General features: G+C 41.1%; 1 protein-coding gene across 1 annotated transcript in view; it reads right to left on the bottom strand.

The window, feature by feature from the left end:
- Window positions 1-20,821, bottom strand: part of OCA2 (OCA2 melanosomal transmembrane protein) — a 344,911-nt gene that overhangs the window by 133,079 nt on the left and 191,011 nt on the right. The window contains exon 15 of the mRNA XM_054016529.1: window positions 17,861-17,993. Within this exon, the coding sequence (XP_053872504.1) occupies window positions 17,861-17,993 (133 nt within the window). The remainder of the gene's footprint in view (window positions 1-17,860; window positions 17,994-20,821) is intronic.

The raw sequence follows: 20,821 nt of genomic DNA, 5'->3' as shown, positions 1-20,821 counted from the left end.
AAAGAGGTTCCCATCCAGACAGGAGAGAAGGCAACTATTTATCTGTCTCCTATGTAAATTCAGCATGGTGGAATCAAAACAATGGAAGATTCATTTACATACAGGGGGAAGCCCACAGGAAGGGAAGAACAGCATGAGGTAATCCTGCCTCTTGAAACAAAGTCGTTGAATTTTTGAAGATATAAGCAAGGAGAGAAGTCATCTTTGGCACCCATCACTAGACAGACACAAGGGAACAGAGCTCTTGCAAGCTGAGAAAGACGAGTCCTTCAATCAAGACGGAGCTGAAGTCCCTGGGAACAACTTCATAGCATATGCACAACATGCCTTAAGTGGCACGTGACCAGGATTCACCACCGAATTTGGTCCACCGGTTGGATCATTAGCTTCTCCGGCCCAGGACGAGTACTGATGGGGAGTGTGATGTGAATGCTGATCCATGCTTCCATCTGGGAACTGAACATAGGTGAGAAACCTGCTTAGGCAAAGATCTTTCACCTAGGAAGACAAGGGAAAACATCACCTTGTGCTTCTGTGAAGGTTCATTCATGGTTAGGAAGAAGATTGGTGAGAGAAACTAACATGAACAAAGCCTGTATCTTGCTAGATTATGTTTTCAACTTTTAGACGTGTTTTCACTTTTCTTTGCTTGTAAACCCCTCTCTCTCTCTCTCATACATGAATTCACTTAAAAGCCTATCTTCTTTTGTTAATAGACTTGTTTTAGTATTAATATAAACCTATTCAGTGCTATGTTTAAATGGAAGGGTGTATCTACCCTAGTTAAGTTAAGTTAACAAGCTATGATGTGCTTTTGTCTCTTTAGAGAAACATCAAAACCTTACTATTTTTCTGAACTATCCAGGAGAGGGGTGGACTTTACAGAGCACATAGATTTGAGGAAATTTGGGACTGGGAGTTTGTTGGGGGTCACTCTGCAAATAGTAACCCAGGCTGGTGGAAGAGAGTGGAGCAGTAGACGGGCTGCTGGGGTCAGCTGCTGAACAAGGGCAGTCTACCACACACACTCAGGTGTAACCTGCATGTTTGTAGATTGTAGCTCCCAAGCTGGGATGCTCACAATCAGCAGCAAAGCATCTGAGGAATCCAGGGTTTCAGGGCAGGTGAGAACCCCTCGTTGGTCTGGATTGCACCCCAAGTCCCCTCACATCTCCATGAGACTATTCATGCGGGTAAAGATAAGCATAGGTGGAAGTGCTTTGAGCATCAGTTTTTCCTCAAACACTGTGATAACAAAAAATCATCCACAGCACATGCCTTGCTTTATTTAATTATTTGTAAAAAAAAAATCACAAAACAAAGACTCACAAGAAGCCTGCACAATATTGTTGAAAGAAATACATAAGAGTTCAGGCTAAAAATACCCATCAGCTGCTGAATAGAAACTGTATGGAATTAGAAATGTCAGTTTTATTTATTATGTATTGTTTATATAATAATTTGTACCAAGGTCATTGGCAGCCTTCAATATATAAATGTGAATCCAAGGGTTTATACCCAAGTGATAACATTTTCTTCTAAACAGTTCTACTATTTGAGCCTCAACATTTATCAAAGTAAAAAAATCTTGTCATCTAAAAGTGAGATTTACTCAAAACAGACAGCCTCCCAGAGCTGAATAGACAGAGAATCACTTTTATAGAGATTTGCAGCCTGCATAGCAGAGTCTGGGGCTTGACGGACCAAAGCAGAATGTAGCATCCAGCAGTACAAATGGTCAGGATTTTTTCCCCCCTACCACAAACAATATCATTAGAATTTGGGGGGGTTCCCCAGCAAGATCCACAATTGCTAGCTGCGTGAGGGGTTTCAGTAAAACACTTCCAGCCTGCTATGGCATTTTACATGAAAGAATAAAGTTTAAGACGCCTATAACAGACAACAAAGTTTGCTAAATTTATGGCAGCAAAAATGGAGGAAATTAAACACAGTTCTGTATTTTAAATAACATTCAAACGTAGCTGAGAGATATACAGTGAACTAACGTGGACTAATTATCCTCAATCCACAAGGCAAGATGTTAATGCCTCTGAAACAGGAATTCAGTATACTGATGACAATGATGACTTCAGTGACCCATTAAAAAATCTCAGTCAAGATTGGTTATTAATTAGCATACAGTTATCCTGACTATACATTTTGTTAGAGAAAGAGAAGTCTTGTGGTTAAGACACTGAAGTCAAGTCGGAAGATGTTGGTTCAGTTTCCAGTTCTGCCACAAACTCTCTCTATTACCTCAGGCAAGTGATTTTGATGGTCAATAGGAGAAGGATACCTAAATCCCTCTGAAAAGCTGGGCCATAATTTTCTATGCCTCATTTTCCCATTGTTTACAGCTGGGAATAATAATTGCTTCTTTATCCCTTGCTTATTTAGATTTTATTTTATTTGGAAAAGTGATATAGGATACGTATGTACAGCACCTAGCATAGTAGGGCTCCCACTTCTGTTAGAGATTCTAGACACTACCCTAAGAAAAGCTTTATAATTACTCATACATTTTGGCTACTTCTTTTGCTAATTAGCACTTTCCTAACAGTATTACTATTACATTATCAACTTCAGAATCAGAGAAAGATCCAAAACAAATTGCCACCATTCATTCAACTAAACTCCCAATGATCTATTTTGGTTTTCAGAAAAAATTCTCTCGGCTTTGAATTCAATCAAAATTATTCCAGTATACTCACAATCAAGAGATTTTTAACTCAGACTTCAGATTTATAAATCGCAGTATCTTCAAAATCAAGCTAAGTATTTTTTTTTATTACAGTACAAATGGGTATTTTGACAACTGTCTGGAGAAAAAGAAATTGCTGTGCAATTCATTATCCTCTTTTCAGCAGTGGATATATAATTTCCTGCAGTAAAACTTTTTAACCTAATAAATAACTACTAAGGTCTGTGATGGGGTGTCCACTACACAGAACTGGAAGGGGTGAAGGTAGCCAGGTAGGCCTATTAACTCCATAGACTGCACCTGGAGGGAGAGCCAGGGAGCAGGGAATGGATTGCAAGAAGGTTCAGCTGGGCAGGAACAGGGGGGCCTATAAAGCCAGGAAGATGGCAACAGACAGGGGCTGCCACTGGGAAGGGGCAGTCACTCCCTGGGAAGAGGAAGGAGGGTTTGGAGCTGGTACACCCAGAGCATGGAGGGAAACAAGGAGTTCTAGGAAGCATTCCAAGGAAGGAGCAGTGATGGCTGGGAGAGGATAGCCAAGAACTTGTGTAGGGTTCCTGCACTGGAATCCAGAGAAGTTGGCAGGCCCGGGTTCCCCTACCAGCCACCAAGGGCATGGCATAGACTAGTGGGGCAGTGAACAGGAAGGTTTCCTGCCCAACAGAGAATTGAAGGACTGTATCCTGGAAGAGGAGGAGGAATGCTGAGTGACCTGACTGGAAGGCTGAGTCATGAAGGGGACGCTGGGATTCCAGAGAGTGAGAGAGGGGCTACAGACCAGAGTGAGATATGAGGGGACAACATACAACCACAGGAAGGGGCATCACCTTGAGAGCTAATCCCCACAGTGACCAGGAGGAGGCACCAGACAAGTGGTAAATGGTGTGTCCTGTAAAAAGGTCATATTAATACAATCAAAGAATGCAACCAACTATCTAAACCTGACAGATCCAAAGTTTTATTAAGAAATGAAGAATCATGAAAAAAATGCAGCTTCAAAATGACTTCAGCTATAACCCAACAGATAAGTATTTCATCCAATGCTTTTAATCTAGCAACATAAAGGCCTAATAATAATGAAGGCACTGAAGATACAGAATATGTTATAGCAATCAATTTAAGATATAATGGTAAATCATTACATTCAGCTATATTTTGTTAAATAAACTAGGGAAAGATAAATCAAAATCAGAAGAGATATTTGTTAAATAGAAGAACTGCCAGAGTGAAAACTCTCATGATAGCAATGGTATATAGTGTAGTTTTAATATCTAGATAACTATTCAATCTGAACTGCTGTCTAAAAACTGAAAGACCAGATGAGTGAAGTAATATCTTTTATTGGACCAACTTCACAATCAGAAGTTCTCAGAATGACTGCAAACCTCAGAGCAATCAGAATAAAATGCAAACTCTGATTCTCTGACCTAGCCTTCTGTAATGTTCTGCTAGGGTTCCCAGAATTATGAGTTACTGTGTCACCCTCTCAGTCAGCAAGTGAGAGTTTTGCTCCTGTTAATCTGTGTGACAACTCCCTGACACACCAGCTTGTCTGCCTTGCCAGCAAACTCTTCAGGACACTGCCAGTTCAAACCTTGCCTTGCAGGTAACAAACAGTGAATACCCATTCCCAAGATATCTCCGTGCAGTGTCCAATCCTCTCATTGAACATTTACAGAAGTTAAGTTTGTTGCTCCTTTAAAAAGACAATTCACTGCAGCCCATTAATTTAACTGGGGTTTGACAAACGCTTATTTCAATCACAGCACTGAATTGGTTTATAATAAAAGTAAAACAAGTTTAACAAAGAGGCATAGGATTAAGTGATACCAAGTATAAGGAATAAAGATAGAAAAGGTTACAAGCAAATGAAAGTAAAAACACACTTCTAAAACTTAATTTCAGTAAGTTACAATCTTTGCTGAAGCAGGTTTCTCATCTAAACTCAGTCCCCGAGACTTCAACCCCCTTTGTCAAAGGATCCAACATTCTGTGATTTCAAGAGCTCTGGCCCCTTAATCCCCCCAAGTGATGGATACCAAAATGGTTCTCTGTTTCTGTTTGTATCTCCCAAAGTTCAGTGACCCTGTTACAAGAGGCAGGTGGGCTTCCTGCTGTTCCTCCCTTCTTGTTGACTTCCCATTGCCCTGCTGATTCATATGTAAATGAGTCTTACATTGTTTTAATTTTATAATCCTTAATTTACATTGTAGACCCATAGGTAGAGCTACCATCCCTACTGTCTGGGAGAAAAGCTCTTTCTCCCTGTGTTTGGTCACAGACTTTAACTTATAATAACAGTCAGTATCTATAATTCTTCATGTAGTGTCAATACATACATTTCACAATGGTATTAATCAACAATATGTCACAGGCTTTCATAAAAGACCTTACTCAATACACTTTTATAATGCAGTAATATTGTATATAAGCAGTTGATTCAATTGCTTATCATTTGAGGTTCAGATCCCCATTTTTATAGACAGTAACCCTTTGACATGCCTCTTAGCTTTGTTTACCTAATATGTAAATATACATTCATTGTTTCTGCCTTACAACCAGGCTAGGGAGACAAGCAAATACACATTGCTTAGTCTAAGGCAGACTGGGCTTACGCGTTGCTTGTCAAACACATTTTAAGAACATAATTCTAACATAAATCCATAACTTTGTACACATCCCATACCCACATCATGCAAAAATATTAATGAACTATTTAGTTCCCAATGATATATATCCAAAAGGTGGCATGTAATGTATCATGAAAACAGTGTGTTAGATGTAGTAAGTATGTCAGATTTGACAAGAGTTGTTGACACAAAGTAATGAACCACCAATGGGCTTCTGTGTCACATCTTCCCACAATATCACCACAGAAAGTTTAATCGAGTCCAGGCCCTGCTGACTGACATAAGTATCTCTTCATTCATTTTGGGATGCACTCAGTGATCAGGGTTATGAATGTCATGAGAACAAGAGATAGGTATATAAAAGCAATCACCTCTTGATGTTTTCATCCCTCAACTAGGATTTTGTTTTTGTAGTTTCCACCTTTGGGAAAGGAATATGATAAAAGTGTAGACTACTGCTCTATAGCTACATAAAGATATTGTAAAAAGCAACAGAGGGTCCTGCGGCACCTTTATTATGCAACATTTATTATTAAGGTGCCACAGGACCCTCTGTTGCTTTTTACAGATTCAGACTAACACGGCTACCCCTCTGAAAAAGATATTGTGGTATACTTCTGCATCTGCATAAAGTAGTTTAGATGATTCCTAATCACACTGCACCACTAGTTCTCCTAACTAGAAACCTTTCAATTTAAATAAAATTATCATAAATAAGAGGAAAATTACATATTTCCCTTATTACACAATGTTAGTATACAATTTTGTTATCAGAAAGCTGGAGAATACTTGATCTTCACTTTTCTCTCCCCAAGGGATTCTCACAACTTTAAAATAGCAATAAGAAAGCATTCAAGAATTTCAAACATAGAACAAACAATCTCAAGTATAAAGGAGCCAAAATATTATCTGTTTCCTAAAAAAGTTAAAAGGACCACAACTGGTTAAAAGACACACTGCAGTATGTGCCAGAAATATATGAACTTCTCATATCTCAGGACATTCTCAACGCTACTGCAAGAATTGACAACAACCTTTAGTATAATAAACTAAGTAATTCAGTTGGAAAATTAAAATGGTTTAGCAATGCTAATACATGTTTGGGGCAGAATGTTTTAATATCCCTAGTAATATTTATTTCATTAAACATTATTCTCTGCATAATCTTTCATGCTAAATGATTACACAGGGCATTTTGGATTTCTTAGCATGCTACTTGTCTTTTGGATCCCTCACCTACACCACTATCCAGCTAAGGACATTCAACAACAGGGGTGGGCAAACTTTTTGGCCTAAGGGCCACATCTGGATATGGAAATTGTTTGGTAGGCCATGAATGCTCACAAAATTGGGGCTATGGGTGTGGGAGCGGGTGAGGGCTCCGTCTGGGGGTGTGGGCTCTGGGGTAGGGCCAGAAAGGATGAGTTCAGGGTGCAGGAGGGTACTCCAGGCTGGGACTGAGGGGTTCGGAGGGCAGGAAGGGGATCAGGGCTGGGGCACGGGGTTGGGGCACAGGAAGGTGTCAGGGGTGCAGGCTCTAAGAGGCGCTTACCTCAAGCAGTTCCCAGAAGCAGCGGCATGTCCCCCCTCCGGCTCCTACGCAGAGGCGTGGCCAGGCGGCTCTGTGCACTGCCCTGTCCTCCCGGCCAATGGGAGCTGCGCAGGCAACACTTAGGATGTAGGCAGCATGCTGGGGCCCCCGGCTGCCCCTACGCATAGGAGCTGGAGGGGGGATATGCCACTGCTTCCGAAAGCCACATGGAGCAGGACAAGCCCCGGACCCTGCTCCCCGGTGGGAGCTCAAGGGCCGAATTCAGATGTCTGGAGGGCCAGATGTGGCCCCCGGGCTGTAGTTTGCCCACCCCTGACATTCAACAACTTAGGGATAAATTTACAAAGGTATTTAAGTGCTTCAACATGCAGAGAGCTGCCTAACGGGATTTTCAAAAGCACCTAAGCAGGTTAGTTGTCTAACTATTATTGGGCTCCTATGTGACTAAGGCACTTTTGAAAATTTCACTAGGCATCTATCTGCATCTTTCAGTGCCTAAATGCCTTTGTACATCTGGACTTAATTACTTGTTCCAGTGTGATACAAGGGGAGCCCTTCTGCTCTCTGGAACCTAGTTAAGGAAGAAGTCTCAGAGGCTGAAAGACAGGGGGAGTTCATGGAGCTTGGCTCCATTACAGCCACACTTCAAAGCAGATGGAAATGAGATAGGGCAGTGGTTCTCAACCAGGGGTCCGGGGCCCCCTAGAGGGTCTTGAGCAGGTTTCAGGGGGGCCTCCAAGCAGGGCCAGCATTTGACTCGCTTGGGCCCAGGGCAGAAAGCCAAAGTCCCACTGCATGGGGATGAAGCCCAGGTCCCTGAGCCCCATCACCCAGGACTGAAGCTAGGGTGACCAGAGAGCAAGTGTGAAAAATCGGGACGGGGGTGGGAGGTAATAGGAGCCTATATAAGAAAAAGACCCAAAAATCGGGACTGTCCCTATAAAATCGGGACATCTGGTCACCCTAACTGAAGCCTGAACAATGTAGCTTTGTGGGGGCTCCTGTGGCATGGGGCCCCCAAGCAATTGCCCTGCTTGCTACCCCCTAACACTGGCCCTGGTTTTTATATGCAGAAAACCAGTTACTGTGGCACAGGTGGGTGTGGAGTTTTTATAGCATGTTGGGGGGGAGGGGCTGAGAAAGAAAAAGGTTGAAAACCTTTGAGATAGGGGATCTCAGAGCTGGTGGGGCATCACAGGAACAAGTAGGTCCCATGGCCAAAACACCCTGCCTTTTAAAAGGAGGGAGGTAACCCCCCTCCATTATGGGGAAAACTCCACAAATTTAACATTGCAGCACTGTCTCCCCGCCACACCCTGGTAATGAACTAACGTGGTCAGATTAACATGAGCAAGGATGAGGAACTGAATCCTCAGATATAATCAGTAACAGCATCCATTCTGCTCAGGGTGTTTGGCCAATGAATCCTTACAGGTGGTACACCCACAGAGCATGCCGCCACCTTGGCCACGGAGAAAGGATACAGAAGCTTGGTTCTTACCTTACCTTACCTGCCTATGGCAGCTAATCAAGGACTTCAACCTTAATTTTTATATTTTATTTTCCCATACAACATTCTAGACCATGTGTGTGGTTAATGTATGAAAAATGCAGCATTTGTTAATTTAACATTAAATAAAATTATTGGTTTATCCAGGGATTGAAGGAAATGTTGATAAGTGGCATTTATTCAGAATCGGTAAAACAGATAGTAATGCTTACCTACTTCATGGAAGTGTTGTGAGAATTAGTTACCTTTTGGAAAGCACTTTGCAGATGAAGAGTCCTACATAAGTACTAAATACTATTATTGTTGTCAAAATTATCATAATCTTTAAATATGCCTCTGTCAAAACAAGATCTATTTCTAATGAACCCCAGTAGACCCAATTATGATTCAGGATCAACAGAAGTAGCCAACTACTAAAGCAGATGACATTTGGGAATTGTACAGAAAGTCAGGCATTTTAGAGGAATTCACTGATACCATAAAAAGCTAGACTTTTTTTTTTTTTGCCAGGCCTGTAGAACACTGCCACCAGTCCACTCTCAACCACATTAAAAAAAACCAAAACCCACATTTGGCCTGTTCTCCCGAAAAATACTTCTAACTCTTGTCCCCTGTGATAACACCCCACTGTGCTTTAGCATGAGTAAGCTTTAATACCATCTCAATTTTTATAAATAAATCAGATAACTAAGTGTCACTGAAAACAGGGAATCTCAGTTTTCTGGGGGCTCTGAGGAAGCATGAATAACCTGTGAGCTTTAGCAAAAAAATCACTATCCAGGTTACAACCCTAGTGATAGGTTTATAGATATTTACATTGGTTTATATTTTTATGGGTACCTTTGCAAGTGAAAGAGAGAGCAACTTGATATTTTTACCATCAGAAATGTAATGTTCAAGGTAAATCTGCTATTGTAGCTATCCAAATATCCTCTTTAGAGAGAGTAAACTGATAGGCAGAAATGCTGGGACAAATTAAAAACAAAAAATGTCTTTTGTGAATGTCTGTTATCTAATGATAGATCCCTAAAATTTCTCTTTGACATCTAACACCACATGTCCAATTTCCTAAAGGCTTGACCCAAAATCCATTGAAGTCAATTAAAAGATTTCCATTGCCTTCAATGGACTATTCATCAGACCTTAAGAGCCTAAAGCGTTGACCCCTTACTCAGGAGAATGGAACACAGAATTAAACAGAGATGCTGTATTTCTACTATACAGAGGACCCAGGCAACAGACAGCTACCACTGACCATGCCCCCTCCCTGGCCCACAATTCCCTCTAAGCCTTCCTGCAGAGAAAGGATGCAGAAGCTTGTCTCTGTGGCACTCAGGAAGGTGTGAACTTTGAAACCTCTAAACCACCTCAATTTTAATTAGTATGGAATTCCTATACAACATACTAGAAGGAATGGAATGCAAGAGGATAGTTAGATGGTTTAGGAGTAAGAAAAAATAAAATACAAGTTCAAGGGAAAAAAGTATTAAAACAACATTTTAATTTGACCATAGAAAGACTGCATGTATTCTTCTACAATTACAGTACAAAGTTGACAACATTCTGTATTCTACAAATGATGTACAGTACAATGATATTTTTGCCATAACACCACAACTAAAATAATGGGAGGCTCTATACTTAACACACAGGTGTCAAATGTATTGCTCAGTGAGGACTAAATAAGATTTTCAGTTTGTCTTTTCTTCTCTCCTGTTTCGGTAGCTGTATTGTCCCTCCCTCTCTCTTTTCTGTCTCCCCCATTACTTTCTCTCTTTTTGTTTTCTACATTTTGATACTTTTCAATCTCCAGGTTTTGTGCCTTTTTTCTCCTCTCCCATTTCACCCTTTTTCTGATGTCTGCAGAGACAGCAGTAGCACTTCACATAGGGGAGAGAGACAGACTAGCACACCAGTCTATTTCTATGCCTCTGCACTTCATGCTGAGGCAGATTACATCACTTTCTCTTTATACCAAATTCTTTACACATGACTACAATCACACGATCCTAGACAATTCCCTTGTGCTCTCCTGGCTCTGTGTGCAAAGTGATACGCCACTGCAGCACTGTTTCCTCTGTGGCTAGTGGGCTAGACTACAGTATATTGTTAAATTGACACGCGTGCTGGATAAATACATCAATTGGACAGCACGTGGCCCCACAACTGGCATCTGACACTCTTGATTTAATAGTTATTTTCTTGAGTGAGTGATACTGTCAGAACTTGGATCAAACAACACAGAAAAATTGGAGGGCTATATCTCCCCAAATTATGGGTTCTCGTAGAGGAAAGCCTGTCTACAGCAGTCATTAAGGGGAGTGACAGCTCCACAATATTGTATATAACCCACCGCCTTGGTGATAAAGAACTTCATAAATCCTGAGATCTGAACACTAGCAGCTAAGTAGCTGTAAGCCTCTGGTAGAAGGCAGTACTTCTCAATGGGGAAAAATGTGTCATTAATCCTCAAGGGAATAACAATGATTTTAAGACAGGCCTTTCATTTTACAACAAAAAATTCTGTCTATTTGAGAGGAATAACAATATTATTTTCTCCTACAGGCATATACCACTGTTTCCTCCATTCATAGTCTTTTAGGGAACATCTCTTTCCCACTCTCTGACCACACCATCTAATCCTATTTCTTTCTTAGGTGAGTGTGAAATTCCTTTAATTCTTCTCCACTAAAGAAAGATAGATTAAAGAAGCCAGGTCCCAAGTGACAAATTGAAACAGGGTAAAGAGCTCTCTTATTCATCCTGAGCTATTCAAATGCCTTTTTTGTAGGCTGTTTCTGAACTCTTGCCCTGAACTTTTTGTACGTGGTCCTTTGTTCTTAGAATACCCAAGTTTCGGGGAAATGCACAGGCACTTCATTTAGGTTGTATATATTTTCATCTTTTTCTTCAGTACCTTATTAGGGTATAGAACATGTTTCTTCAACATGGGGAATGCCACATTCTTTTCACATGTTTCTACAATACATTTTGCCTCCCGCCTTCCCCCACACCTGCTAGGGATCCTAACAAACTGGGAAATATCTGTGATATTGGTGATGAATTTGCCTCTGTAAGTTTGTTTGACAGGTTACTAGCAATGGAATTCTATAAAAAGGGATGGTTAAAGAAACCAAGCAGGAAAGGTAAAACAATGACAACAATAGTCCTGGAGAAAACCATGGGGAAGATGTTTATTGGGCAATATCCTCTACCGGGCTCCAGACAAGAGAATGGTTTACTCTTCCCCAGGCTAAGGCTAGTGTTGGTGTCACCAGGCATCACCCTAGGTAACTCGGGGGCTTGGAAGACCCGAGGGTCGATGAAGCCGCCCCACTCTAAGCCAAAGTGAATCAAAGCCCCTGCATGTTAAACTTTACTAACCTCACAGGCCAGCAGCTGGGAAGCAGTAGTGATAAGGGAAACCTACATGTTTCCAGCTAAAGGACAAGATTACTTGCAGAAAGAAACAGTGAGAACAAGCTGCACAGTCAAGGTCGTGTAATGTAGCCAGAGGGAGAAAGGGGGAGAGGTGGGAATGGAGGAGAGGGGTGAGAAAGGATGGGGGAAGAAGGGAAAGGCTTGTTTCAAACTGTATAAAAGCTAAAGGCTGCTTGTGTTGGTGTGCTTGATTTGAGATGTGCCTGTCTCCTTGCACCACTTTGAGATCTCAAACTTTGATTGCTTCTCCGCCCTGGTGTGTTCATTGGCACGAAGCACACTGGGCAACGGACCCCGCTGTTGCTGTCCTCGGGCACTCTGTGCCGGCAACACTAGGATAAAGAGGATTCTAAACATTTGAGAACACCAGGCCTAGAAAAGGGTGGGGATTGACTGAAGGTATGCCTACACTTCAATTAGACACCCATGGCTGGTCCATGCCAGCTAATCAAGACTCACCGGGCTTGGGCTAAGGGGCTGTTTAATTGCTGTGTAGATGTTCAGACTCAGGCTGCAGCCAAGCTCTGGGCCGCTCCCACTTTGCAGGGTCCTAGAGCCCAGACTCCAGACCATGCGTTTATACCACAGTTAAACAGCTCCTTATCCCGAACCCAAGTCAGCTGGCACGGGCCAGCCACAGGTTTTTAATTGCAGTGTAGACATACCCTGAGTGACCAGAGTGTCAGTGGAAAGCTGACTGGCTGGTAAGGAGACAGAGAGAGGCAGAAACCAACAGGGGCAGTTTGGTGGAGGTAACTGGGCTGATTGCAATGCACAAAAGCTTTTAAGGACTGATTAAAGATTAAGTAAAAGGGGACATGTGTATATAAACCTTTACTGTTTTTACCCTTTGCTCTATGTGCTTGGTACCTTTGGGGAAACAATAAATAATGCTTTGTTTTGAAGAAGCCATTTTTGAGTCACTTTAACCACCCTGCTGGCCACAGGTCCCTGGAGGGAATGGACTGACAGATACAACACCTAGTTAGGCCTGTCACATTAACACAACTGGTAAACAGGGGGGTTGCAGCCCAGAGACCCAGTCTAAGCGTGGTTGGACCGCGTGGTTGGACCGCATGGTTCCGCCCACAGTGAGGTGCAGAAAGCCAAGCATATCACCCAAGGGGTGCACTCACAAAGTGCTAACAGGGATCTAAGCTGCTGTTCATTTTGTAACCATGACAGAGATAGTAAAGTTCTATTTGTTTGTTTCTATTTATGTTTGTTTCTCTCTCTTTGTGTGTGTGTGTGTGTGTGTGTGTGTGTGTGTCATTATGTCTGTTTCAAGATTAGCAAGCCACAGGAGGTAAGCCATATTATGGGAAGAGCACAAGCTTGCTTGGGTTTTACAGCCCTCAACTGATGCCAGGATTTAAAGTGACAGGTAATGCTTAATGCTGAAAATAAAATGTCACTATTCTCCTCAAATAAACAGAATTACCTCTTCTTAAAATCAAAGTCAATCTGCTTTTAGTACCCCACTCAGAGCTGCCTAATCTAAGTAGCCAAAAACAACAGAAGATACTTAAAGTACATAACAGACAATAAAAATCAGGGGAGAACAGCATATCAGTGCCATTTCCTATAACTTCAAAGACTGTTTGATTGCTAATCAGAGAGTAAAATGGCAGATATTTAGTTGATTAAAAGTGCTGCTTCAAACAATACATTTCAAGTTATCGCAGAATCATGGCAATTAGAGATGGAAAGGACTCATTAAGACATCTTGAACATATTCTGTTGCTTCTCCAAACCCAAATTACTGCAGCTACCTTTTAATGAAATCTGTGCTTATCACCTTCTCTTCCCATTTCACAGAAAATTTCAGTAGAAATAGTGCTTTAGCATTTGATTTAATTGAGCAGCTACTGATTAGCTTCTCAGAGATAGAGTAGCTGCTGATTATGGGGAAAGCACACAGTAACACTGATTATAATTTCTGAATATACTAGGCTGAGAGTAACAGGGATTATAAATAAGGAGGCTAATTTGAGGCAAAATATGCCAGTTTCTTAAAGCTTTACAACACTTTATTGGCTAAATATAATATTCATGAATGAATGTACTATTCACGTTAATCAGTAATGTGACTATACACAACTGATTTCTTTCAAACACTCAAACACAATGTAAAAGTTAAAACCATAAAAAGACAATTTTCTATTAAAGAAAGTATTACAAAAATAACTTCACTGTTTTAGGGGTAAATATGATCTAAATATGGCTAGGTCACACCAAGTCTAAAATGGATGAACCCCTTCCAGGGTAAAAGGTCCAACAGGGCCTATCCCTGTGCCTTTGTTCAAGTCTTTAGCCCTGTCTCTGGGCTCAGACCTCATCTCCTTCTGGGCTAGCTTTAAGTCTGTGCCTGCCCTGATATAGAGCAGTGTCCCCAGGGCTTTCTCCCTGGAGATTCTTCACCTTCTTATTGCCCCAATGCTCCAGCAGGTCACTCCTTCACTTCAGTCTCCTTCCACTGGTAAAGTTCAACAAATGGATGGCCCTCTGCAGGGTCTTCAGCCCTGTCCTTGGGCTTCTATTCCAGCCCTGTGCTTGGGCTTCTACATAAAATGTGTCCCCTTCTCAGGGCTTTGGCTACTTCACCAGTGGGGAGAGCCAGGCCCACCCACTACTCCAGGTCCCAATCTAGGGACCCTACAAATATCGGCCACATGCTGCTTTCCTTAATGGTGGCTGCTACTGCATTCCCTGGGCTGCTTCCCACTCTGTCCCATCACCTTCACCCAAGTCACGTTACAGTTACAGTCCTCGGGTTTTCTGTCTGTTCCTACTTGAGCAGGGTCTCTCCCCAGCCTCCTCGCATGGAGAATTTCACAACATTGCAGTCCTTCCTCACTCTTCTGGTCCCAGACAGCAACTGACCTGCTCAGACTTTGCAGCTCCTTTTAACTGAGCCTGCTGGGCTCTGATTGGCTTCTTCCCTGCAGCCTTTCTAGGCAGGCCTGGCGGACTCACCTTTACTGCTCCTTTTCTAGGGCAGGATGTGGTAGGACCACAAGGCCTCCAGCAGGGGACCTCAACGGGCCCAGTACACCCTGTCACAGGGACTCCTTGCAGAATGGCACTTTAAACAAAATATTATTGTATAACAACTCCAATTATACAATAAAATATCCATGAAAGCTATCACTTTAATTAGAAAAGAAATTCATTAAAGTGAACTAATTTCATTTCAAATAACAAACAGGTAGGTTATGAAAAAATTGCTGGATACCAAAGATTATAATAATATACTCCCAGTAGGCAAAGAAAGGTAATAATCTTTTATAATTATACAAAATTACAATGGATTTTAAAGTTATGGGGCTTCACTCTCCACTCCATAAAAAGAGATAATTACTCACCTTGTAATTATTTTTCTCTGAAGAGCTCATCCATGCAGGATTCTTATTCTTGGGCCTTGTGCAAGACAGACGGGAACTTCCTACACTCTTAGGAGTTCTGGATCCTCCCTAACAGCAGTAATAATGGAGGTCTCAGCCCACCTATCCTATATACTTCAATTGTCTACTCAGAACAAGTTGGGAATTGGGTAAATTATCAGTTCAACTTAGTGACTCTCTCACCCCACTGGTGTCTTTGATCAGCCAAGGAAGCTGAACCCTCCACTCCCACGGTGAGTAGGGTAAGCTATGACTATCACCAACCATTTCATGAAAAGATGCAGCACTGAGGCATGCCCAAAAGGCAAGACTCAAAATTAGTAGTGTAGTCCCCCTATGGCAAATCTTCCTTTATTTTTGAATATCCTTAAGTAGGCAGCTGCAGAACACCTAGCCAGATAATTTCTTCTAAAAGATCACTGAAGGCTCCCATGGTAACCAGTAACTATTTGGGGGGTAAATATTGATTCAGTTCCCTGCTCCCTAAGGTGTTGCCAGATGCTTCTTTCTTTTTTACTATCAGGATATAATATCCTTTCCTTTCTTGCCTAGAAGCACAAGCTTAATAGCTTTTTTGGACATTAGGAATAGATTTCCTGCAACATCTCTTCCTGATACCCAGAGGTGGGGAAAAATCTTGATAATTTTTGAAAACTTGATTTTTGCAGTCCCACAGAGCAATTCCTAGGACTCTCATGTACAGGGGGACAAGGGCACACCTCAGGGTAAAAGGATCTTAAATCTGCTCTGACGGGGATGTCCTGGCAAGCTACGGAAAGTAGTTGGCTGCCTATCTGCCCTAGTTGTATGCAGTGTTTTTGTAGCAATGCTGGTCCCAGGATATTAGAGAGACAAGGTGAGTGAAAGAATATATTTTATTGGACCAACTTCTGTTGGTGAGAAAGACAAGCTGTGTAAGCTTGAAAGTGTATCTCTCTCAACAATAAAAGATATTACCTCACCTTATCTCTCCTATATCCCCTAGAACACACCAAAAAGGTTTTTGGTACATACTGAAAAGCCATTGGCTTCTGCTGCTGTGAATGAGTATCCTGGGCAAAATGGGTATTGGCCTCCCTTGAAATCAAGTGCCAAGGCACAAGCCACCTTTCTAAGTGGTAGAACCTTTTCCTTCCCTCCCTTGAGTAGAGGGCCTAAGGGACAGGATACAAGCTCAAAACAAGCCCAAAACAAGGTCTCTCATTGATAAGGCAAGTCATTAGGTTTTTCCCTCAATCTCCAGGGAGGAGACTACAGCCACCCACCCCTGGTGGGAGTCACTACCAAGACAGCAGATCTCATTACAGTATCAACTACATCAAGTGCTGCCCACATCTGATGACAGGACAAATCAACACCCTCATGCACTTACCTTTTAAGTTACTGCAGAAAGGATCTGACCAGGACAGACACCTATTCCTAAAGCTCAACCTGTACTTTGGCTATCACTCAAAAGATTGCCTCCTACCTTTGTATCCCAGCACTGAAGTACAGGGTTCGGGGGGGGGGGGATGCCATATGCTCAGCCTTCCTTTGCTTTGACCATGGTTGTCCAGACTACTAAGTTCTTGCAGGAGAAGGTGAGCAATCACCATCATTACTGAGGAGCACTTATTACTCAACCTTGTTCAGACAGGGCTAACTGAGACAGGTCTGTAACACCTTCTTCACCAGCTGGTGCCAGGGCACAGCAACTCTACTGGAGAGGGGATTCCAGTAGTCAAATTAAAGCCTCAGAGCAATGACTAAGGATTTGAAAATACTGAAACAAAAGTCCATAAGGTCAGCAAACTAAAAGACCAATTAAAAGGACTGGACCTGATTGGCAGAGAGGAATGGCCACACCAGAAGAAGATAGTCTTTCCAATTCCTGTCTGTTTTGGGATGAAGAGCCACAACAGAAAGCTGGAGACAAAGCTCCTACAGTAAACTATTTCTCTAACTGCAGACAAGAAAGAACTATTTGGAAACTTCCAAAAGCAGCATTTAGACAGCTATCTGGTGCAACTACCAGTGGGAGGATGGCAAATGGAAAGCTCATGCCCCAACCCATGACAGCTGCTTTAGGGACCAAAAACCTTTAGACCTTGGGAAGTTCCAAGGAACTTGTAGAACAAAAGGCCACGAGTGAGAATTCTGCACAAATGTTATTCTGAGTCGTTTAGATTATCTTAGAATTCTTCCCATGGTCACACCTCCTACAACCATAATGACCCAAATGAAAAACAAAACACACAACAATGATTTTTAAATTGCTGATAAGTCTATTTCAATTACGCCTCTCAGCACAATGAAAAATGCTTCATTAGGTTCAGGTGATGTAATTAGCATAATGTTTATTTACTGTGGTTATATATTTCATATAGTTTGCTGCACACCTTCAGTATGTACATAAATCTTAACAAATAACTAAAAGCAGTAGTGTCAGGAAAATCATTACTTGCAAAATAAAAAACAACCAAAACCAAACTATTAGTAAAATACTAACATTCAGAGATAGAATGAGGCTGTGTGCACCAATCTGTTTTCATACACACAACATTATGGTACACGGCATTCATTTAATTTTAAACATTATCCAACTCAATGGCTATAAAAATATGATTTCATGCTCTAACTCACCAACAATCTCACTTGGCTCCTTGTTGTAAAGTTTTTTGTTCCAGTAAAGGAGTCTGAGGAAAGGAAAGGAGACCAGAAGAACAAGACAAATTCCAACAAACATATGTCCTGTAAATGCTGCAAAATCCAATCCCTAGGAGTAAAAATGCAATTATAAATTACAGATCAGTTATTTTCCTACATTACCTGAAAAAGTATTTGTCATTATGTACTTTACAATTCAGTGATTATATACACGTAACAAAGTAGGCAATAGGTAATTTCCAAGCATAGCATATTTTATGCTTCCCCAGTCTCAGGGAAATTATTATTAAATAAATTTCATGCCAACCAAACCAATGCAAAAATATTCCATTAAATTTCAGTGTATCAAAATAGTTCTTATATATTTACACACTAATTACCAGTTCCTGGCTCCAATGATGACAATATGAGTTTTTGCATCCATTTTACTCAAACCAAGACCTGTCCCAAATTCTGCAATATGCTATTACAACAAAAACATTCTCTAGCAATTAGAACACATTTTGCAATATTTTTTCTTCAATTTAGTATTTGTTTGAGTTCCTTTATACTTCCTGTATGACGGAGGCTTGGAACAGGGTCAAAAGCAGAATTCAAATATATAATGCAATGTTCGATATTTGGGGTGGAATTTTCCAAAGTGCTTAGTGTTGATCTAGCTCTGCTCCCATTAAAGTCAAAGGTAAAACTCCATTGAGTTAAATGGAAGGAGAGTTGAGCTAATGCAGTGTGCTTTTGAAAACCTCCCCCATTATTTCTTACCAAAAAAAAAAAATCAAGATTTGTCCCCTATTTATATTATATTGCTTTCATTTTAATAAAGGCCCTAATGACAAAGAGTTTCAACTCTAGATATTAGAGATATATTGATATCAAGGTTCCCTCAGGTATCCACAACAAGAGTTCTCTCAACAGGGAATCCCCACAAAGCCAGATTTGGGAGGAAGTTTTTTTTTTTAATATTACTTATTAAGGCACTGGACTACCACGCAAGAGATCTGGGTTCAATTCCCATCTCTCCCACAGACTCGCTGTGTGAAGTCATTTAATCTTTCTGTTCCTCAGCCTCAGTTAAAGCATCTCGCTGCTGTTGTAATGCAAATAATACATAGTAATAACATTTCCATGCAGAATCAGGGGCTGTTTACATCCTGAATTCTAAGACAGCTTGGACTTGCAACCTGAAATACACACTGTAAGGCTGCACCATACTCCCTATTGAGAGCATCTGTGTGGAAAGCTCTCAGTTCAAATATATATGATGTGGAAACATCCAGAGCAAACAAGACAGAGGCCCTCCCACGCAACCCCTTCCATCTTTTCAGAACAGATTGTATAAATCAATCCTGTAAATGCTCATAAAGGCTCGTCTGGATACTTAGCAGGCATCAAATTAAGTTTCAAAGTTGAAGGAGAGAACATTATGAAGGAATCAATCTACAAACTTTTAAGAGATCTACCAAGAGTCATGTGAGCAAACAAAGACTTACAGGGCCAGATTTTTCAACATCCGCTCACAAAAACAGACATATTGTCCTGCATATATTTACATAATTACAGACATTTTGCATGAAAATGAGCCTAACTACCCAAATGTTTGCATAAGGGCCTCTTTCTTTAAAGATATGGACCACAAAAGAAGACAGAAAATGCTGCCACGTGAACCATGATTCAAGAGATATGAAGAAGCAGTAATTGGTTCTACACAGTCTAATCTAGAAGGTTTGCAGGTTTCCTATATAATCTGAAGAGATGCAGGAGTATGCCTGGGATTGACTTGTCTGCACTTTGATGCTGCACAAACCAATAATCCTCATTCCCAGGATAATACAAGGACTGGGACACAGTTGGATGAGGAGTAAAACAGGAGAGATGATCAGAATATAGCTAACCAAGAGCTACTGGAATAAGTCCAATTCTTTCAGTTTTCAACAGACTCTCAGAATGTAATGTACTTGAGACTTTTCATAGCACTGACAGCAATTTATCTATCTCAGTGCAAAGAAAGACAGCACTAAGGTGGATCCTGTTGATAGGAGTTCTCGAAAGAGAGAGTCAGAGTTAAAGGCACTTAGATTATTTGCTACTTTTAAAATGAAAAGGAGAAAGGGGGACCTAAAACGCACAGAAAACACCTTTATTTCTGATGATTGGACTAGACCAGAGTCATGTGTTATGGGAACATGGCAAAGATAAAGAATATGGTACCTCAGAGCCCAGGCCTTAGACTTTGATTTACAAAGTTTCTTACATCTCTAGGTTTTGGATGTCTGCACTAGTGCTGAAAAGTTTTGTTATCAATTGTTAACAATGCAGAAACTTCTCAACAGAAAAACACAGTACAAGAAATACCTTTATATGAAACCCTCAAAATTAAATTCCTATGTGAAAAAGAAAAGCATAGCAATCAGGAAAAAAAATAAAATGCTGAAGTTGATAAGCAGCTCTCAAGTTTGATTGACAGCTGAAAGAAATTGAACTGAGATGGGGCTGTGCATACAGATACTTATTTTGAAGGGACAGTGTCAATTTATACTCTTTGAAATTCAAGACTAGGCACAAGGGCACAAGAGTTGACACACAAAAGTCTCAGAAGTAAGGATTTGTGCACAACATCAGCACAGGAAAATTATTTGCATCTTCTTGGTATTCCATCACAGCTGTTTCTCAAGCAGCGCAGAGTGTTTCAGTAATTGGGCTGAATTTCGGGGTTTTGTTCAGCTCCAAAACTTTCTCCCATCATCCCTGCTTATTCTTTAAATCTTTTGAGAAGAGGACGGGCAATTCAACACCCAGCCCCACTGGCTAGTTTCATTTGCTATCTTCTTCATACTTTGCATAAAGTCTGATGCTCCAAGCTCCCTTCGACACTGTGGACACTTTTTACTTTTCATACCAAGTAATATCAGAAAAAACAAGCAAGATTAAATTTAGCAA

The sequence above is a fragment of the Malaclemys terrapin genome, chromosome 1 (genome assembly GCF_027887155.1).
Source record: "Malaclemys terrapin pileata isolate rMalTer1 chromosome 1, rMalTer1.hap1, whole genome shotgun sequence".
Lineage (NCBI taxonomy): Eukaryota > Metazoa > Chordata > Testudines > Emydidae > Malaclemys > Malaclemys terrapin.
Note: the sequence above shows the minus strand (reverse complement) of the source record. Positions and strands in the feature narration are given on the sequence as shown.